We start from the raw sequence: 23,422 nt of genomic DNA on the forward strand, positions 1-23,422 counted from the left end.
AATTCTTGGAATAAAAAGTGTTTCTTTATGAGCAAGATTACCAGAAAGTCTTGCACAGCAGATTTTTAATTTATACGACCAGAGGTATTATGAAAGGCAAACATTAGAAAGGACTGAACAGTCTGCTCATGCTAGAAGTCAAGACGAAAGCAAAGAAACAGTTAAAACAAAAAGAAATCTTTCTTCACACATACCTCAGTGGAGACTCATATTTAAGATGGGCGTGAAGGAAACGAGTCTGTAATGAGAGGAGACAATCAGTTACGTTGCCAATTTTCTCAAATAGTGAATAAAAAAGCTGTCATGCTAATAAGGCTGCTCTTCAAGTAACCAGTTTGTATTGCAAGTGGAAAGGGGGGCCCAGGCCATCGTACAAAGACCAAGAAAGTCTCGTACATCTCCTCTGTAAGTCTTTGATCTTGAACACGAGAGGAAAAGTGGAAATTATTAGTAAAAGGATATTCTTTGGAAATGGCACAACAGAACAACTCCATAGAAAAATAACTTTCAGAGCATAAGTTACTTGATACAGATAAACTTTGAGGATTCTGTGTTTATAAAATTTGCAACAGCTCAGCAGTAAACGACGTGTATTTTAGTAAAAGGTAATGAAATGATAGAGGAAATGCCGCTTTTGGCACTTGATAGCTTGTGTACCTAGCATATATCTTGAATGTAGTTGCAATTACGATTGTCATGACTATTTCATGACAAATCTTTTTTAAAAATCGGGGTTTCTTACGCCCACAATGAAGTCAGCATATACGTACATACATGAGCAAGAATAGTTTTACATATATAATGAAATACATGTGTACCTCTGTACCAAACACCTTTTTTCAAAGGGTTTTTGACTGTCTTTCTTTGGGAGATACAGAGAGGCAGAGATGGAGTCCTTGGCTTTACTTGAAGCATGTTCGTACTAACTTTTACGTCAGAAGCATTTGCCACCTTTTATACTGCCACTGATTTGAGGAAGATGTTCATATACGTGTGTTATCGACAGAACTGAATATATTTGGTAATGTAACAATCTTAAATCTTATTTTTCAGTGAATATGATTTTTTTTAATCGCTCATCTTTCCCAGAACTTCAGTCTTTTTCATGAAAGTAAGTTTCTTCGGGCAGCTGATAAACCCGGAGGAAAGGTATAGATAATTAAAGGCCACATTTACTTTCGAAAAGATTCTTGATTATAAAAAAAAATGAAGAAAATGGAGAATGACGAAGATGTCTCGGCTGCTGCCCTTCACACTGACTTCTTGCCACAAGGAACTTGTCGCGTTGATGTCGACGTGTCCTTCACTGGTCTTCACAAGGGAAAAAAAAGACACGGAGAATTTCGGCAGTTTTTCCCCACAGCATCTTGTCTGTTGACTTATCTTTTGCCTTTCTGATGTTTCCGGTTGATTAACGACGCCGAGATTGGTTATCATCGCGCAGCTGGCTTCACGGTATCTTGATTATGGATGCTCTTTTGATAAGAGGCTTTTAATGCAAGTTCTCTTACTTTGCCTCTTTCTTTTTTGAAGTCCAGTAATGTAGACATTAAATATGAGCATGACGGGCTGAAATGACCGTAAACATACTGATTGTATTTATTACAGAGACATCTATGTAAGTATGTTTATATATAAATATTGTATATATAATATATGTAGTGCCTACTATACATTATATATTTCTTACTACATAATAAGTAGTTAGCCAGATATAATATTACATATTATTTAGTTGAATAATATAGCGGTTACCTAGTATTATTATTAACTAATTTATAATTATACTGAAGATTTTATGTAGTGCATGACTGATTTTCAGTGATTATTAGAGAAATCCTGAGAGATGAGCTAAAAGCGTAGTCACTTCCATGCAACATCATTATCATGCAGCCAATTCTAGGCGTGAGTAGAATTCCACAGCTAATTGCAGCACCCAGTACGGCATAGCCATTAAACATAAGCGATGGATATTTCATATTGATGGTACAGCTCGGTGCCAGATATGTTATTGGGTTAATACCAGCTGTCAGTTACACAAATTAGACTCATATTCAATTTGAATTGCAGGCATATTGCACAAGTCATCTGGCAGTTAGGTTTTTCCTCTGGCAATTAAAAAAAAACATGGTGGAGAGACGTGACTTTTAATGAATTTATTTCGGAGTTAGCTGCAGAATGCGTTCGCTTACTCGTTGTTTCTTCACCGAGATTGAATGACATTGATCTCAATGTCTTGTGTGCTTTTTGCATTAGGCGCTTCTCTCACGCCCCTCCCCCCATCTCTCTCTCTCTCTTCGCTTCTTCTCTCCTCTCTCCTTCTCTCTCCTCTCTATGTGCTTTTTTACAATTACTTTCTCCTTCTCTCTCTCCTCTCGCTCTTCTCTATCTATGTGGCTTTTTACATTACCTTCCATCTCTCCTTCTCTCCTCCTATATGGAGTTTCACGAATAATTTCTCTATCTCTCATTTGTGCTTCTAACATTAGTTCTCTCTCTCTCTCTCTCTTACGTGCTTTTTACATTAGTCTCTCTCTCTCTCTCTCTTCTCTCTCTCTCTCTCTATCTCCTCTCTTCTCTTCTCTCTCTCCTTCGTTTTACGTGCTGTTTTTATATTAGGCCCCTCCCCTACTCTCTCTCTCTCTCTCAATATTATGCACATATATGTTTTTCTAATTCATCACAAAACTACTAGTATGGTCTTGAAACTCATGGACTTTGTATATCACAAAGGTATTGTACTCCACTACAATACTCCACTGATGGAATATCTGCATCTTGCTTTTCGGCATATATACTTTGCAACTCTGCTGCATCCCTGTATTTAATCTTAAAAGACTTCCTGAACTCCATCCATCAAGATTCCATACTCTCATTTTTCTTACATTCCTTCTGTTTTCTTGTTTGCAAGTTCATGTGGCTAATGTATTTTTTTCTGTGTTAAAAGTTTATAATCAAATCTCACATAACAAATTTTCTTTAAACGTACACTTTACATCTCGCATGGACGCTTTCACGCTTATAGATCCTATGTTTGTGTCATTATAAGGGTATCTATTCAGACACAGACGTACGTACGTACATGCTTATGTGCATACATGCACACGACGAGTTTTAGAATACACAACAAGTCATTCTAAAACTGAATGGTAATCAGTATACTATAGACATTGCTGACCCAAGAAATGCCAATTATCTGGGACAGTATGCGGCAGTAAGGGGTTGTGAAGCCCTTGGAATACAAAAGACAACTTAAATAAATCGGGAGATATTGTAATCTTAGGATGACACCAACGCATTGCTTCAATATGATGCCAGGGATCACACACCACTTATTTTAACATATTTTGGGGAAAAATGTCCGGATATTAAGGTCGTAAAGACCCGGGGGGTTGGAGGTCGGGGTTGGGGGTGGGGGGTGGGGGGTTGTTGGGAGGAGAGTACCAGGAGCTTTTAGGATTAACAGTGAGATATTGTGAAATGGTGATGACTGTAATTGTAGGGCTTAATACTTTATTACGAATCATCACGCGAGCCTCTTTGAGGGGAATGAATCCCATCAACAAGATGAAAGGAACAGGAGCTCTCTTTGTAGAGGGAATGATGACAACATAAATGCCTAGTTATTATATGGGAAATAAATTGTTCGTAATACCCGGGAAGGTGCGTGGCAGGGCGTCGAATGATAATGAATTACTGATGATCATAAATTTCGAGCGCTCATTGATAAATGACTCGGTGACAAGTTTGAGAATAAAATTAAATATATTTTGCAGATGTTAATTTTGAGAAGGTATGTGAAAAAAATCATAAAAATAGTAAAGAAACAAGTTCGGAAAGGCTGTGAATGAATACGAAAAGAAAAAAGACGGTTGCACATAAAACAAAATAGGAGCACTCAAAATGAAAATTAAACGTGGACTAAAATTATGAATTTGTATGTGATATGATGCTGAATAAGGACAGTGAAGAGAGAGAAGTTTTAGAAACAGGAAAGAGATTTAAAGATGATAAAGCAGATAAGAAACACGAGAAATGCTATGTTTAAAGATCAATTACATGAATTACATCAGTTGAAAACATTTAATGTTTTAGTCTTCAGGAAAAAAAGCTTTGTTTGAAAAAAATTTGATGAGAACTTTTGAGTTTGAACGAAAACAACTCAGATATTTTAGTGTCCATGAGAACCGTAATTGTTTATATTCTTTTGGAGCGAAATGCTCCCTCAGTGCAGAGAGAGAGAGAGAGAGAGAGAGAGAGAGAGAGAGAGAGAGAGAGAGAGAGAGAGAGAGAGAGAGAGCAACGTTTAATATCAAACAATATATTACGACACACGCGTGACAGCTCGCAAGCGAAACAAAACATTTAAACATTTATCATTCCAGGTACAAGTTGTGCCAAGAACATTCTCCTTCTGAATCTGTCTCTACACAATAACAGTTTTGCAGGGACGAGTTATGTTGATATTACCACAAATATCAGCATTTTCCCCCTTAAATATAAAAGCTCGATACAAATGAACGCCATTCAAAGAAGATTCGTCGAGGCTTCTGTGAAATAATACCCAGCATTAAATTACTGTAGTTGCCCAACGTATCTCATGCAGAGCTTAACATCGAAAGTCAAAGGTCTGTAACAAAGGACGTTGACCTTTTGAGAAGCAAAGGGATGTGTAAAGCAATTTAAACGAGTTGTTTCAGAGTTATGAAAGGCTTTTGCGTTCTTTCAGAATTCCCGTTGCACAGGATTGGAAGGTATCGGCAAAGTCCTTTGAATAATGAAGTCGAAACTTCATGAATTTTCTAGGTGAAGTTCGCCGTCAAAATAAATTGCCGAGCGCGCGTATTACACGTAAATGCTGATGTCGGCGAAAACTCCGTTTCTTTCGTTCAGAGAATTTTAGTCATAGTTTACCTTCGTAAGTTTTTTAAAACTCAAAGGTCTCTCTCTCTCTCTCTCTCTCCTCTCTCTCTCTCTCTCTCTCTCTCTCAACAATATTTCCAAGCCTTCAAGAACTTCAAGGGAAACACCTGGAACTTTTTGAATGCATTTTATTAATGTGCCATACAAAAGTTTAATGGGAAATCCAAAGAGCGTAACATTAAACTAACTTAAAAATTCGTATAATTTGTTCTAGAAAGTGTGTGTCAATAAATTTTAACTTTAGTTAAACACAAACCCTTACAAATATGTATGTATGTATGTATGTATGTATGTATGTATGTACTATAAACAGATGCAAACACAGACATGGAACTAAGTAAATGGATAAAAAAAGATCATGAAAGCTAGATGAATTTTATAACTTTTTCCAGGAATGCTAAAAAAGATAATACTCGTTTCTCCGGCCGTAATAATGATTAATTGCAGCCCGCACCAGACCCCCAAGGGTTTTTTATGGGTTGATAAGCACGAAGGAGGACAATAGGCATATGGGGGGTAACTATTGGAGAGAGAGAGAGAGAGAGAGAGAGAGAGAGAGAGAGAGAGAGAGAGAGAGAGATAAACATTCACTCTAATTTTGTAGTTATTATCTTCTAAATTTCGTCACAAAAGTCTGAGACAGCCATTCGTCGTGGAAATGAAAAATTACCTGAATGTTATGGCAGAAAAGGTTGTCAATAAAGTTTGTACATATATACCTATAATATTGTGTAATATATAACATATTTTTTTATATTTTTTTACATAATACAGCACAATTATTATTATTATTATTATTATTATTATTATTATTATTATTATTATTATTATTATTATTATTATTATTATTATTGACAGGAAGCAACATATAAAGTAAATCTACATGGCCAGAAACTTGCAAAGTCCCGAATGAGAAAAAATGAGAAAAGTAAGGAAAGAAAATTAGTAAATAATGAGAAATAAGAAAAATAATTTGAAAAAAAAAATGCAAGTCGGATGAACCCGTAACTAAGTTATCAGGGACAGAAAGCAGATATGGGCGATAAACAATGAAACGCCGTATATTTTAAAGCTTCAGTTTGATAAGAGTCTGAGATTTTACGATTGAGTCTGGGTCACCGTTTGAGTGTTTTCCTGCTACATTCTCTCTCTCTCTCTCTCTCTCTCTCTCTCTCTCGCAATGACAGAAAAGGCTTTATAAATTTTCGAAAATTTGATATTTCCTTATACTAGGAAATGGAGAAATTAAGAAGTCTCTCTCTCTCTCTCTCTGTATACATACATAGTCTATACATACATACATACACATATACATTGTGCTGTATCATGTAAATTTTATAAAATATGTTAAATATTACACAATATCATAGGTACATATACAAACTTTATCAACAACCTTTTCTGCCATAATATTCAGGTAAATTTTCTTACATACATACATACACATACATACATACATGCATACATACATACATACATACATACATACACACACACACACACACAAACATACACCATTAAGCCGACTTTTCCCTCTGCTCCGTGTCATGTAAGTCAATGAAGGCTTCTTCACGTAAGCCGCATCCAACAGGGACGGCGGGAGTGAGTTTAAGAGTGACTCACTCATTCGGTTATCGACCTCCTACATCGAGCAGTTTTCGGGATTTTCCTCTGGCCCTCCTGAAGCCACATAGATCAATAGTTTCACTCGGCATAATGTCAAGTCCTGTCTCCCTGGAACATGTATGTTTACTGTATGTGTGTGTGTGTGTGTGTGGATTTCTATTTAGGATGGATCATTGGTATGTGTTACTTGCATGCGAATGCACACACATGCATATATATATATATATATATATATATATATATATATATATATATATATATGTGTGTGTGTGTGTGTGTGTGTATAAATATACACACACACATAACATATGTGTGTGTATGCCATATGATTATACACATACATATATATGTATATATAGCCTACGCGAGTTTATGCATTATGATTTTATGTATACGTATATATATATATATATATTATATATAATATATATATATATATATATATATATATATAAGCAAATACCACAGGAAAAATAACATTTTTTCTTTGTTATTTATTTATACTATGAAGTGACGTGCATCTACAGTGATTTTTTAGCAAACACACACACATATATATGTATATATAATATATGTATGTGTGTGTTATTAGGCTAAGTATGCGTAACTTTGCAATGTACAGAGTGAACTGAAATTTTATGATATCCCATTATGAACAGCCTTCTGAAAATTTAACAAAAGCGACTGATGCATTATTAAGCATAATTACTGCAGGTTGGTGACCTCGTTTATCCACTAGACGACGAAAGGAGCATTGACCATCTGAACTATTACGATAATATCCTGATCATTCTGTTGGGACATTCGTGAAGAGGAGCCAATATTTCTTTCCTTCATACACACGAAATAAAAAATAAACTTACTGTCTTTTGGTCCTCTGAAAAATCTTCATGTAAATTTCACTCTCGTATCATAAATTTGACTAAGGAAGTCGTTAGCACAGTTTTGGGTGGCCAATGGTACATGTCTACCTTTTATTTTTCGTCCGTCCCTAGAGTAGTGGGTGGGGAGGGAGGTAAAGTAGAACGAGCAAGTGAGCCGTTTCAAAGGCAAATCCCAACGATCACTACTAATGTCAGGGGCGCCGATCGGATGTGTTATTGCTCGATCTCTAGACATTGTGCGATTGTGGATTGACTTGTCGCACGCTTCTCAAGTTCACGAGCAACTTTTCAAGCTTAATTATTTAGGTTTTTCTCGGCATAGCTGTTCATCTTCTTTAATTTTGCATGGTTTCCATCTCAGATTTCCGCTGTTAATAATACGAAAGCATACATATTTTATTGAGCTTAACATAAAACAATTTTTCTATGAAGAGCGCACAATGTTTCATTATAACTTATTTTTTTTCTAGAGCTGTCTAACATCCTCGTACTTCTGTCTCACTATTGCTTCACAGAAGCAGAGCGATATAGAAGAGAAAACCCATGACTGTTTTCCCAGGAGAGCAAGTTTCGCTATTTGTAGCGCTTGGAAATGTGAGCGCTTTCTGTGACAGATTCCATAGTTTGAATGCATTTGCCATTCCAGTACCTAACATAACCGGGAGAATGTTACGGCACAGAAACCATTCGAACACACTGTTCTGCATAAACAAAACACGGGATTCTGCGTCGAACGAACTCCGTTAGTGAAACATGGCTTCAGTACATGAGCAATCACTGCTAAACTGCTAAGTTTCAAATGGCCTTACAGCCAGACAGAAAGCGGTGGAGATATAAACTTGACCATCGGGTGCTTTAGATACCTAGAGTGATGTCAATAGATCCCCTAAGTCATATAGATAGAATGAATCAAAATTAGTAAAATCAAATACTGCTAAATGCATAATCTCAGCCAAACAACAGTTTTTTACCTTTGATATGACAACAGCATTAACGCAAATACAAATATACATACACGCAAACACACACACACACACACACACACACACATATATATATATATATATATATATATATATATCTATATATATATATATATATATATATATATATATACATATATATTATTATATATATATATTATAATATATAATATTAATATATATATTGTAATAAATATTATATAAATTAATAATAAAATAATATATAAATATATATATATAAATAAAATATATAATATAAAAATAAAATATAATATATATATATATATATATAAAAATATATATTTACACGTTTATATATATACATAGGTGTATTACGTACTTATATAATATATTATATATATATAATATATATACGATTACAGACAGTGCGCTATTCTTGTTACAACTCTCGGCTCATGTTAGTTAGGGTTAGATTCGCTCCCAGCTTTCTGTCCAACTGCCCAGTCAGCAATAAAAGGGTACTAGCGTGATATATATATATATATATATATATATATATATATATATATATATATATATATACTTTTTTATCAGAAATGGATGCTTTATTCAAACAATGGATGACAGAGAAAGATGTGAAACGAAAAGAAATCGAGAAACTCTCTTCATATTTCAGAGTAACCGTGACTCTTAATATTCTATAGGTACGATTTAAACGTCACATTCACAGGAACATGTCAGACATCACATACGTATTCCTGTGATTCTTAAGTTCGAATTTATTTTAATTAAAACCAAATCATACAATGCACTGAACCAAATTTCCATTGACACGTGATGGGGGTCTCCTCTGCCGCTGGTTTCAATGGCCTGCAGATTCATTCAGTGTCCCGACCGCCTTTAAATGTTCTTTGCAGCAATGTTGAGGCAATCTCAGGGGATGAGCGAGGCCGAGTAGCCGGTTGCATATGTATCGTATTATAATATGACCCCTGACGTGCCTCTCTCGTATTCTCGTCTTCGTTCATTATCCACGACAGAAGGCGACTTCTATTCTTAGATGGTAGTGATAGCTGCTCTTCATATAATTATGGGGGTATCGATGGTCTTGTCGTGTGTGTGTGTGTATATATATGGATACGTTTTCGCTGGTAGTATATTCTACAGTAGTTTTAGTACGAGTAGAAGCCTTCCTACCATTTTACAATCCAGTTTTAGTCTTTTCGAAAATATTGACGTAAATAAACGAAGACACGCCCACTCTCTGGGGAAGAATTTATCAGTTGCGTTAACGAAAACAGTGCAGGAATACCTTACTTCTCTTCCTCTTCTTCTTCTTATTATTATCCTCCAGGAAAGTTCTATTTACGGCCCTCTAAAGGGCCACTAATGACTGTATGCGGGGACCTCGTGTCAATATTTGTTCTTCGTTATCGAGTACCGAGAACCCTTCACCGCGAGACCAGTTCATAGATGGTACAGATATGTGACAGAGAACAATGTACGTTACCACAGTGAGAGAGAGAGAGAGAGAGAGAGAGAGAGAGAGGAGAGAGTTTCCAGGTGAATACTGCAATGGAGGAACGAGAATGGACGTGAATCGTGCCAGTCGACTCCCGCCCGATCGATTTGTCAACTTTTCCGCATCCACTAAATATAGTCTCGGGTTGCTAATAACCTGGACCAGCAAAAGGTGGTTGCTACAGAGAGAGAGAGAGAGAGAGAGAGAGAGAGAGAGAGAGAGAGAGAGAGAGAGACATTGCGTGGGTGAGTCATCGTCATTCACCTAACGAAAATAAATCGATAAGTGGCAACAATCACACATATGCGAGCAACTAAAGGCAAGGCGGACACGTGTTGTAGCTTCCTAGCAGCTGGCATCGTGTACAAATAAAAAATAGGAGAGCCTTGTGTTTTATGCCGCCATAGAACCATATGCAATAATATAATGGGGAACTGATACCTGCCTTGTGGTATAATAGGGACGTAGTCAGTTTCAGGGATTCGCATTTCTACTACAATCGTTGTACATTAAAAGGGAAGCCTGATCACAATGAACTTATTTTATAAATGATCATTTTTTTGTCAGCCATCACGAAGTTGATTTCATTGTATGTAGGAAGTTGAATATTATTTGCAATGACCAATTTTCCCCTTAGTTTGAACTAAATCACGTCACGTGGCATACTACTGAGTACAGAACTATATTGACATTCAAGCCTAAGTGCCCATATACGATATATCTCCTACCTTTTCACAAAAGCAGTTCAAGATAGAGAGCCGCATTTCCTCTTGTTCTGTGCTTACTTACACGTTAGAGAAACATGCAAAAAATTTTGGCTATTCTTGCAATGTGAATGAAAGCGCATACGTAATATTTTATAAGCGCAGTCCATCAGGCACTCCTGCCATCAATTACTTGATTTCCATGAATCGATGGTCATCAACAAATCTAACACAAGTCTAAAGTAAAGAAATAAAAATGCACGTAAGTCTGTTTCTTTATGGAGCCAAATCGGGGTTCCATTTAAAGTTTAGCCTTACAGTTATTAGAGAATAAATTACGATATTTCAACATGCTTCCGCAAACAGTGGGGCCACATGTAGGGCAAATAGCAGCGGCGCTATTTCACCGGTCCACTGCTGATACCATTTCAGTCGTGCGTTCTATATAACGAAAAGTGTCACGGCATGCTACGATCGCCATCAATCCTTTTCATCGACCATAAATACGTAATAAGGACTTGAGTTGTCGTCACGGTTCCAACAGAAGCTTACGTATATACCTGCTCTGCCGATGCGCGGCGGGAACCCTGAAATCGCGATTACGAAGTGAAAGAAGAAAGGGAAAAAAAAAGCGAAGACTGCCATGCGCACCTGTATTTTCTATGACAACACAAAAGAGCTGGAATGAGTAATGTGTCGGGATTAGGAGTATCAGCTCTCACGTTGCCATTGAATGGACGGGAATATGGCCGCTTAATATTATGTATAGGCCATCTCGTGTGACGTAAGCTTTTGATCTTCTCCTTTATCATGGATGGATTTCAAGCCACGCACTTTTTTTTTTTTTTTTTTTTTACGTGGCTGCGGTTGGTCGATTGAGGATTTTACACATGCACGCACTCTCACGCACACATATATAAGAAGCACCCAAATATTGCGGGATTGTTAACGGGCCAGGTACACTGGTTACTCTATAAAATCCAAAACGGCAACTTTCGTATTTCACGCCATACCGAGGGTCGTAGAATTCAATGACGGTGATTTTACTCGTATCGACGTTCTGAGAACTTCGTGCGTGATTTTGCTTTGACGCAATAACCTTCTTTCTTATTCCTCAGGAAAATATTGACCCTAACCTGTAAGAATATTTGTTCATTTCTTTCAAAATAACTTCAGAAGTTCACTGAGGGACAGGTGTTGTTCTAAGTCCAGACACAGTGATCTGTACTCGATGGTATTTACAAATCTTCTGTTTGTGAGATTTGTGGATGGTTCGGGTAAATGAATCAGCGTTAGTTTCGTTTCCATTTATTTTTCATAAATACCATTCATAAATGTACTCTCGCATTTCTTCGCTTCTAACACTGACTTGGACTTTTGTTTTTTACAGGTAGATCATGTGATGTTTTCATGTAACATTAATAAAATGAAATTATGAAGAGGATATTAAATGGTTAATAAAAGTATACCATTGCCTTGCATTCTATAAAATATCATAACGTCCATAGCAAGCCAAATGCTCATTTATAGTCCGCAAAATAAAGGTTTTTATAATATAATCTAAAGGATGTGAATAGACTCAGGATTCTTATGAGTGCCTAGAATGGCACCACAGTTAGCCCCCACCACCACAACCACCTCAGCCTCTCGAGAAGAAAGCCCCTTTCTTCATTGTAGTGTATTTTCATGGTCGGTAATATTCCAAATTTACGTAAATTGATTTTGAGAGAGAATTTCGTACAAACTTGATAGTATATCGAATTTGACCCAAATCGGTCTTATTATAAAACTGATTTGGAGTTAACGACATGTAGTGTTGTAAGAACTTTCTTTTTCTGTAACGTATTTATAGAGCGTATATATTCATACGAATCTACCCGCTTTCATGACTAGGGTAAGATTTCATGCATATGATAAAGCCTTAAGCAGATCTCTTTTCCAATTTTAATTTGTATTTGAGCAGCTCAAGATATAACAAAATGAAACTCTTTCATGATTAAAATCAAAATTGAGTTGTGATGTTCACAGGTAACTTCGAAGGCAATCAGTCGCTTGATCGCTCACCAGATCAGAAATCAATATTGTCAGAATCCGTTGTCTTTAAATGAGAAGCAATACTCGTACCAATAATACGTCCGTCTTTGTTCTAGTGAAACTTACTGGTAATTCAGTTCTCTAACGCGTAGAATATTTATTATAATAGGAAAAGGGGAATGCTACAGTCATTTATACTTCGTTTTTATATCACAAACGCGCGCACACACTCACACATACAAGGAAAGATAGAGAAAACGTAAGAGATGAAAATCAGTGTGATTTTTTTGAGCTGCTCTCGTTCCGTTGCACAGCCCAATCTTCGAAGATGTAATTACAGGACCAAAAAACCCAGTAATTCGTCACAGAAGAGAGATCCATTCTGGCGTTCGCTGCTACAACACTTCGCCCCTCGGGTTCCAGAATGGATTTCAATGGCGAAACCTTTTAAAGCTCTCTCGAGGTCTTGTAATAATAGATTCGGTTACAGGAGGGTAAGCGGGACTCCGTTGGCGCCAAAATAGGTAACTCGGTCTATCATGCACGCATTGGCGGGGAATAGTTACATGGTTCTTTTCTCCATTTGAATTATAGTTTTGTTTTTTTATTGTACTTTAGTTATCTTTCTTTCTTCTTTCAATCATCTGCTGGAAAGCCTTATAGAATATAAAGCCAAGAGGGTTCCCAAGGGAAATCAGCCTGCAGAGAGACAAGTTATAGGAGAAGGTGATATATCAATGAATAGAAGGGAATAGGCTATAAAAGCAATACACCTGAAGTCAGGAGACTATACATTGGCCTCTTGGAAAAAAATACATTTGGGTGGAGTAAAACTTCAACGTTTAAGATGTGTGTGTGTTTTTTTTTTTTTTTTCAAGAGGCGCCACGATTATGTACCTTTTATCTACAACCTGGGAACAGCAATTTACAATAACGATACATTTGTTTAACTTCAAGAAACGACGGGACTGAGATTATTTCTATCGGCCGCAGGAAATCGAACTTCACATTGCAATGACGATTACTTACGGTACACTTGGGGTCTATAATTCTGCCACCCGGGAAGGAAATACTACTGTTTCCCTTTTACGCAAAACAACCAAATAAACATTTCACGGCCGCGAATTAAATGGGAATTGACGTGAATGAATAATTCTCATTCTCCATGCCTATTTACGCTTTCGTTGTAGTGAAAAGTTACGTAACCCTTAGAACGCCGTTGTAGTGCTTCTCAGCTTGAAAGTTTCCTCGTGTCGTCGAGTTTCCTTCAAGATCTGGGACGGGGGGGAGGCTATCAAACCCAGTTAGCCAGACGGACCCGTCCTGCCCGCACCCATCGGCTGGGTCTCTTTTGGGTTACGGCTTTCTGGATCATTTCACTAACGGAAGCGGAAGCCAGCATTTCTCTCTCTCTCTCTCCAATTCTCTCTTTGTCTGTCAGGTATTGGAGAGAGAGAGAGAGAGAGAGATTTATTGTTTCTTGTAGTATTAAATACTCTTCTTTTTTCTGAGAGAGAGAGAGAGAGAGTTATTGTGACGCTATTCCTCATAACATGAAGTACGATTGTGCCTCCTGATAAGGCACATAATCATTGGTACTTATGATGATATATCTTTATTTGATGAAGCAGTTAAGATATTACATCCATTGTCTGGAAAAATGAACGAAGTGGGATATAAATGTACTGGGGTAGATGTATGGTTAATTGTAGATCGGCCTGACATTACCAGCGTTGTTTTCTTATGTATGCTTCGTTGAATAACATTGTAAGTGAATGAAAAACATGGTGTGTGTGCGTGTGTGTGTGTAAGTCCGTCCGTATATACATGCGCACGAGGATCTATATAACATATATATTGTATATAATATAATCTGCAATAACAATTTCAACTCATCCACCTAACGCCAGTTATATTAGTAACGCCTCCTGGATTCCTCTGTTTTGAATTGGAAGTTGTACTTCTGAAAGAAACGCACAGACACGTAGTCCTTGTTTGTGAGTGTATGTGTGTGCATAAGTATATGTAAGTGCGTCCATATATACACACGCGCACGAGGATCTATATATATATATATATATATATATATATATATATATATATATATATAATCTGCAATAACAATTTCAATTCATCTACGTAGTCCTGTGTGTGTGTGTGTGTGTGTATGGTGAGCATCACCACCTCATAAGGGAAGCCTTTTGTTCATGCTGGTTTCTTGTTAAGACGAGATATGTCCGGTCCATTATGTTAATTGTTCCTTGTTCTTTTCTGTGTTGCTTTTGTTTGGTATGAACTGTTTTTTGGTCAAAAGCGGTATCGTTTTGTTCTACGTTCACCCGCATGAGTGGGACAAAACTCTTGTATTTAGAAGCATTAGACTGAACAAAAGTATTGTTTCAAAATTAATACCTCCCCCCGCCCACACACACACACACACACACACACACACACACACACACATATATATATATATATATATATATATATATATATATATATATATATATACACATACATCGCCAACAGTGTGCATGCGTGTGTATTTGTGTGCGTTTGCATGTGTTAGTGTATTTTAACTCCTATAATTCTCTTGCGTATGTATGCAGTCGAATATGACAGTAAACGACACTATTTCAGATGGGTATATGTTCATGTATACCTGTGGGACGAAGTTGCGCAAAAATTTTATCATCACCCACAGCAAACGTAATGGCGAGAAGTGGCCATTTCCTTTTTACTGCCATCTATCTGTTGACAGTAATTGTCAATAGATTCTACTTTGTTTATTTGTTTATTTTACATAAAACCCGCATCGTTATTTTCTAAATTTCAAGTCCTGTTATTTCTTCTTAACTACTTAAATTCTCTTCTTCTGAATGTCTGCATTAGGTCTCTCTTCTGTCTATGCTAATTCACCCTAAACATCATCTAATTTCCCTTTATCAAACTTCATACTAATCTATATAAATAGTCACATAATATATATATATATCTATATATATTATATATATCTATATATAATAATATATATATAGATAATTATATATATATATATATATATATCTATATATATATATATATATATATATCTATATATATATATATATATATAACACACACACACACGGTCTAAACAAGCTGACCTTGATCGCATGATTCTCAAAAAAAAAGAAAAAAAAATTACAGCCATCTCTTCATTGCATGATTTCAATACAGAATGCTGAACCGCTTGGATTCACCGCAGCCACATGCAACGCATATGATTGAGATGAAGATAGCTTTAGCCTGCAATCACGAAGATAATTTGCTGGCTTTTTTGGAAGTCTTGAAATGCACATCTGATGGTATCTCTTTTTTTTTTTTTTTTTTTTTTTGCTTGGGATTTAATCTAAAAATAGCACCACTTAAGCCATAGGTGGTCAAATCATATTGCACAGAAATGGAAGTCTATAAATAATTTCATGGTCACAATAGAAAAATAATTATAAAATATACTATTGTAATAGTAGTAGTCTACATTTGATACTGATATTCACGGCCAATGAAATGCAAGGGTTCTCAAATAGTTTTAATTCTCATGAAGAATAAATGGTACGTGTATAATAACACGACACGCAGGCAGGAAAAACAAACAAACAAACAAACAAACACCAACATATTCCTGCCATGCCAAGCTCCCTGTGAGCACAATTTTCATCGGCCAGAAAGTGTTAGTTCTGGGGATTCAAACGAAATAGTACAGATTACGAGAAGACATAACGTCTAATGAAACTTTCTCTGCAAAAAATATCAATGTTAAATTTGATTTCTGAATAGTAATAGTAAATACAAGTAAGAATAAATTTGATTTCTGCATTAGTAATAATAATAGTAAATTTGATTTCTGAATAGTAATACTAATAGTAAAAAATAGTACAGTAAATTCTATTTCTGAATAGTAATAGTAAATTTTATTTCTGAATGGTAATAGTAAATAATAGTGATAGTAAATTTTATTTCTGAATAGTAATAGTAAATAATAGCGATGGTAAATTTTATTTCTGAATAGGAATAGTAAATAATAGCGATAGTAAATTTTATTTCCGAAATCTACAGTAACAGAACTTCCCCCCAAAAGTGACAGTCCCACCTCGGGAAAAAATCTTAATCCCTTACTGCCAGACACGACGTCCATCTTTCGTAAAATTCTCGTAAAAATGCAAGCGTCACATTTTACTTGATTCTGCAAGCATCCAGACAAGCATTTAAGGGAAATTGATGTCCTTTTCACTGCGTTCCAGAGATCTGGATTTTTGAAGAAACTGTTTTTGGAGAGAGTTGTGGCTTAAGAAGTTTTTTTTTTATTTACTTTATCAGACTTGCAAGTCCATTTCCTTGGCATAAACGTCCATTACTTTCCGGATTTATGTCCAGTGGATATAGTTTGCATCTCACAAATATGTTTTTGTATTTGCCTACGTAAACGATAAACCTCCCAATTTGTTTAGTTATTTACTTGCTATGTTCATTCAATTCCAGTTTGTCAGTTAGGATTTTATTTTGAGTGAGAAGACGACAATGAAAGAAAATATGGAAACTACAGGTCACTCATATAATAACAAAATCCCATATGATAAACAAGGGAAACTAAATCGACCAAAAAGTGATATAGTGGTGTTTCCTTCAGCTTTTGATTTTTTTCCCTCACAATTCTCCAAAATCCCCCGATGAAGGAGCGGGTAGAGAATTGGGCAGGACAAAGATTAGGGGTGAGAGAGGGGGGGGGGGGGGGGGGGGAGGGGAGGGAGGGGGCCTGGTGGTTCAGGAACGGATGTTGGTACGAAGGATGGCCGAGGGGGGCTTAAGATATTGGGGGAAAAATGTTGGGAAAATCGCAGAAAACTACTTGATCCTCTTCGCATTTGATCCAATACAATACACAAAATTGGAAAGGGACGCAAAGTGTCCTCTGCTTTCCAACAAGATAGGATAGGGATTCTTTCTCCCTCGAGCGCAGAGCCTGACACTGACACAGACATAGACACAGGCAGACAGACAGACAAATACACACACACACGTATATATGTATATATATGAATGTGTGTATGATACACACACACACACACACACATATATATATATACACACAATATATACACACAATATATATATATATATATATATATATATATATATATATATACAACTAGCCACCTGGGGGGGCAACCAAGTCCTTAGGGTGCCGGTCCAAGCCCGGATAAATAGGGAGGGTTGGTGTCAGGAAGGGCATCCGGCTGTAAAAATCTGTGCCAAAACCAAAAATGGAATGAGCCGAAATATGGAAAGAGGTAATGCTAGGCGTACTCCGTAAACGACGCACAGAGACATCGCCCTCCCTACTCTGTGGTAAGGCGAGGGCTACTGCATCAGGAGCGGGAGCAGCTAAAGAAGCGAGCTCACATTGGGTTCAGAGTATGTCAGCTAAATGTTGGTTCCATGACTGGGAGAGGTAGAGAATTGGCTGACTTGATGAGAGAAAAGAAAGTAGATGTTGTGTGTGTGCAAGAAACGCGGTGGAAAGGAAATAAAGCTAAAGAGTTGGGAGATGGATATAAGCTATATTATAGTGGAGCAAATAAACAAGGTAGAAATGGAGTTGGCATAGTACTGTCTAGTGAAAACTAAAGAACTCGGTAATAGAAGTGCATAGAAAGAATGACCGTATCATCAGATTGAAGATAATGTTATGGAGGAGAGATTCTGAATATTATAAGCGCATATGCACCACAAGTTGGTTGCACAGAAGAAGAGAAGGGAAATTTCTGGAGAGACATGGATGGAATAATGCAAGAACTGGAAGAGCATGAGAGGGTGATAGTTGGGGCAGATTTGAATGGCCATGTCGGAAGTGAAAATGAGGCGATTGGGCGGGTGCATGGGGGCCATGGAATTGGGGAGAGAAACCCAGAAGGAGAGAGTGTAGTGGACTTTGCTGTGTCATTCGACATGGCAATAGTAAACACATTTTTTGAGAAGAAAAGGGAACACCTAATAACATATAGGAGTGGGGAAGATTCCTACCCAGATAAGACTATTTCTTGTATAAAAGGATAAATCTGGTGGAGGTCAAGAACTGCAAAGTTATTCCAGGCGACCATGTAGCCCCCCAACACAGGCTGCTATGTATGGACTTGAAGTTGAAAAGGGAAGAAAAAACCAAAGCTAAAGGGATAAGGAAAATTAAATGGTACGAATTACAGAAGGAAGGGGATAAGAAGAGAGAGTTTAAGAGGATGGTTTTGGAGGATATTGATATAGGGATTGAAGATGTTCAAGAATGGTGGGCACGAAATGCAGCAGTAATAAGAAGGCATGGAAAGGAGCTGCTAGGAGAGACATCTGGTATCATATGGGAAGAAAAGGATAGTTGATGGTGGTGGGATGAAGACATTGAGAAAGTAGTAGAAGATAAGAAGGAGGCAAAGAAAAGATGGGAAGAGTCACAGTCAGTGGAAGACAGAGATAGGTTCAGAGAGAAAAAACAAGGTGGTGAAAAAGGTGGTAGCCCAAGCTAAAGCAAAGTCGTATGATGATGTGTATAATGAGCTGGGGACAAAGGAAGGATTAAAGAAGATGATGAAGCTATCAAAGGCTAGAAATAAGAGCACCAAAGATATTAAACACACATCAAACAAATAAAGAATCAAGAGGGTGTAGTGCTTAGAAAGGAGGAAGACATTGTGAAGAGATGGAAAGAATATTTCGAACAGTTGTTAAATGAAGAAAATAATAGACTAATAAGAGAGGATGGGCAAGTGAACACTGGCATGGTAATGAGGTTTTCTAGGCAAGAGGTACTAAATGCACTGAAGAAGATGAAGAATGGGAAGGCAACCGGACCAGACATGATCCCGGTGGAGGCATGGAAAGCATTAGGAGATGAAGGAGTGGATATACTGTACGATCTTATGATAAAGATCCTTGAACAGGAAAAAGATACCAAATGAGTGCGGTCTGGTGGAGTATATTGATCCCAATTTTTAAAGGGAAAGGCGATGTCCAAGAGTGTGGTAATTATAGGGGCATTAAATTGATGTCCCACACTTTCAAGATACTGGAAAGGATGATAGATGGTAGACTGAGAGAAGTACAAATATGTAAAGAGCAGATTGGATTTATGAAGGGAAGGGGAACAACAGATGGTATATTTTGTCTGAGGCAATGATGGAGAAATTCGGGGAAAGGCAAAGGGACCTACATATGGTATTCATTGACCTTGAAAAGGCTTATGACAGAGTCCCGAGACAAGAGGTATGGAGGAGCCTGAGGGAGAAGATGGTGCCAGAGAAGTATGTGCGATTGATACAAGAGATGTACCGGAATGTATTTACCAGAGTGAGGAGCAGTGTTGGGGAGACAGAAGGTTTTGAGGTGAGAGTAGGATTACACCAGGGGTCAGCTCTGAGCCCATTTATCTAACATAGTGGATGGATGTTATAATAGAGGAAGTAAGGGAGACAGTACCATGGAACATATTGTATGCGGATGATATTTGTTCTGTGTGCAGAGAGCAGGGAAGAGCTGGAAGTGAAATTGGAAAGATGGAGACAAGTACTGGAGGACAGAGGAATGAGAATAAGTAGATCCAAGACAGAATATATGTGTACCACCACTGAGGGGGATGATAGAGAAAGTATTCAGGACTTGGTGGAGAGCAAATAAGGAGAGTTGATAAGTTTAAGTATTTGGGATCTTTGTAACGCTGGAGGAAAGTATGGAAGAAGAAGTAAAACATCGGGTACAGGCATGGCTGGAACAACTGAGAGCGGCCTCGGGAGTTCTTTGTGAACAAAAGAGTGCCGCTTAGGTTAAAAGGAAAATTTCACAAGACGGTGGTAAGAACAGCAATGCTGTATGGTACGGAAACAGCAAGCATGAGAAAAGCAGAGCAGAAGAAGATGGATGTGGCAGAAATGAGAATGCTTAGGTGGATGTCTGGGGTAACAGAGTGGATAGGATCAGAAATGACTACATAAGGGGGTCAACTAAGGTGGTGGAAGTATCAAAGAAAGTGCAGGAGGGAGGCTGAGATGGTATGGACACCTGTTGAGGAGAGATGAGGACCACGCTGGGAGACATACTATGGGAGTGGAGGTGCAAGGAAGAAGAAAGAGAGGGAGACCAAGAAAGAGATGGAAGGACTGTGTGAGAGGAGATTTACATGAGAAGGGAATTGATGAGGCAGAAGCGCAAGATAGAAATAGATGGAAACGCTTCATCCGAACGGCGACCCATATAAAAATGGGAAAAAGCTGGAAGAAGAAGAAGATATATATAAATATATACACATATATATATATATTGTGTGGTATATATAATATATCATATTGTGTGTGAGGGGTGACTCCAGAAGGCGCAAGAATTCCTGTTTTCGTAAATTAGTTTGGAATAAGAATGGCAACACCTTACCTTCAGCAGCATGGCTTTGACTCACAACAGTAGTAGTCCAACAGACAGACACCTGATCAACTGCACAGATCAGAAAAGGAGACGTTCTCTTCTCTGTCTCCCTCATTTTGCAAAGAAAGAGTCTGTCTATCCATATAGAGGCCTGTAGAAAGACTTCTTGAATGTCGACGCATCATCTCCTGAAGTTACCTTTCGTGTAAATGAGCGAGGACATAATATGGCTTCAATGAATGAGAAACCACCTGATGCTACAAGGGAGCAAACTCGAATGATCTGACGATGTCGCAGAAGGGGCTCCTGCCTCTCTACTTGACAATGGAAGGTCGATGGCTCTAGACAGCACTTTGCTCTGGAGGGAACAGTGGGGCCTCTTGATCCGAAATCGATCTTCGTCATTCAGACGCTGTCCTAATCCGGATGAGATGATATGTCGTTTGGACTTGTGTTTCGATGGACAGTGAACTGTATTGTATTTTGGCCGTAAGGATGTATGGGTGTGAATGTGCTGGAATTCAGTTTGAAATTATCAGGAGATTAGAAGATGCATTGACGCATATAAACCGCAGATGTTTATTTTATCTTGGTAAAAAAAAGCAAACCTTTAAATACTCGGATTTTTACCTGGCTGCATTTGTTACTTTTATTATTATTATTATTATTATTATTAATTATTATATTATTATTATTATATTATTATTATTATTATTATTATTATTATTATTTTATTATGATTATTTAGGTAGAAGACCCTCTTTCAAGCATGTTCTATTGAAGGAGATTGCTGCTTCAGCTGCATTTATTTTTATAGAAGTTATTTTCTATTCTTCTTATTACGGCTTTTACAATATCATTTAGGTTGGCCAACCTACATAATATTGAAAAAGCCGTAATAAGAAGAATAGAAATTAACTTCTATAAAATAAATGCAGCTGAAGCAGCAATCTCCTTCAATATTATATTATTATTATTATTATTATTATTATTATTATTATTATTATATTAGAATATTATTATTATATTAATTAGAAGATAACCCCATTCTTATGAAGGAAGAACCCACATGAGCCATTGACTTGAAATTCCAACATCCAAAGACTATGGTGTTCAAGCACCAAAAACCACTTTTTCCACTCTGTTGGCAAGAGCTAATATCATTGTTTTTCTTTTCCAGACCATGAATGTCCCGCTACCTTATGCCCCCAACTCAAAGGACTCGCTACCAGACTAAGGTATTCCAGCAGTCCGTCACAATACTCATCAAATTACAGGTGAATCATAATTTCTATATTTTCTCATTTAATAAAATAAATGTCCTCCTGAAATCACGTATACAAACACACATATGTCTTTATATACATACAATATATATATATATATATATATATATATATATATATATATATATATATATATATATATATATATATATATATGTGTGTGTGTGTGTGTGTGTGTGTGTGTATGTATGTATATGCATATAATTATATATATATATATATATACACACACAGTTCATTTATATAGAAAGCACCGTGTGCAATTGCATGCAAAACCTAATTTGCAAAGAGAGTCTAATTGGAGTTTTGGCGGGATATGCATATGCAATACGAGATACGACGTACCTACTACACGAATTCCAGAGCCATGATAACACCTCATCTTTAACTGCCCTTAATTGAGTAAACTCTGAGGCATTGTTAGATAATGTCACATTATGCATCTTTTGTCCGCGGAGTCATTTATTGGCACTCATTAGAGAGAGAGAGAGAGATGGAGATTTTACCTCATGCTGTAAATGACAGCCATTGAAATCGAGTCTGGGTTAAGGGCGTTATTATGATTTGAACATGACGGGAAAACAATTAGTCTAGTGCTCTGTCGAGATCACTTTTTATCTCTTTTGATAAGGAGAGAGATGAGATGAAAGCTGCCAGTCCGTATTATCTCTTCAGAAAGATCACACGTTTCAAGGTTGCAGGTTAGGAGATCATTTAAAATTGTAAATACAAGTTTGCCTTCATGGGGTGAGTCACTTGGAGTGTATAGAATCTATGCATCACTAATATTAGGTTACAAACTTCATCCCTGAAGAGAAAATATAATGATAGATTTCAGCATAACAAGCAAATGAAACCGCGCACCTTTTTCTTAACCTGGTCCCCAGTACGTAAGAAAATAGAAAGTATTTTCCTCGACCTTACACAGAATTCTTTTTAGGAGAAAAAAAAAGGAGCAGGAAGAGAAGGTCTTCCTTAAGGAAAACAACGAAAGAAAGGAGGGAGATTTCGTGTGCAGCTTGCAGCTAATTCCCGTAACGACAAAAAGGGAATTTGG

General features: G+C 37.0%; 1 protein-coding gene across 1 annotated transcript in view; it reads left to right on the forward strand.

Annotated features, from left to right (window-relative positions):
• The first annotated feature begins 22,248 nt into the window (after positions 1-22,248).
• Positions 22,249-23,422, forward strand: part of LOC135212562 (uncharacterized) — a 55,122-nt gene continuing 53,948 nt past the window's right edge. Inside the window, exon 1 of the mRNA XM_064246106.1 lies at positions 22,249-22,356. Coding sequence (XP_064102176.1) covers positions 22,267-22,356 — 90 coding nt within the window. The 5' untranslated portion in view covers positions 22,249-22,266. The remainder of the gene's footprint in view (positions 22,357-23,422) is intronic.

This window comes from Macrobrachium nipponense, chromosome 41, assembly GCF_015104395.2.
Source record: "Macrobrachium nipponense isolate FS-2020 chromosome 41, ASM1510439v2, whole genome shotgun sequence".
NCBI classification, from domain to species: domain Eukaryota; kingdom Metazoa; phylum Arthropoda; class Malacostraca; order Decapoda; family Palaemonidae; genus Macrobrachium; species Macrobrachium nipponense.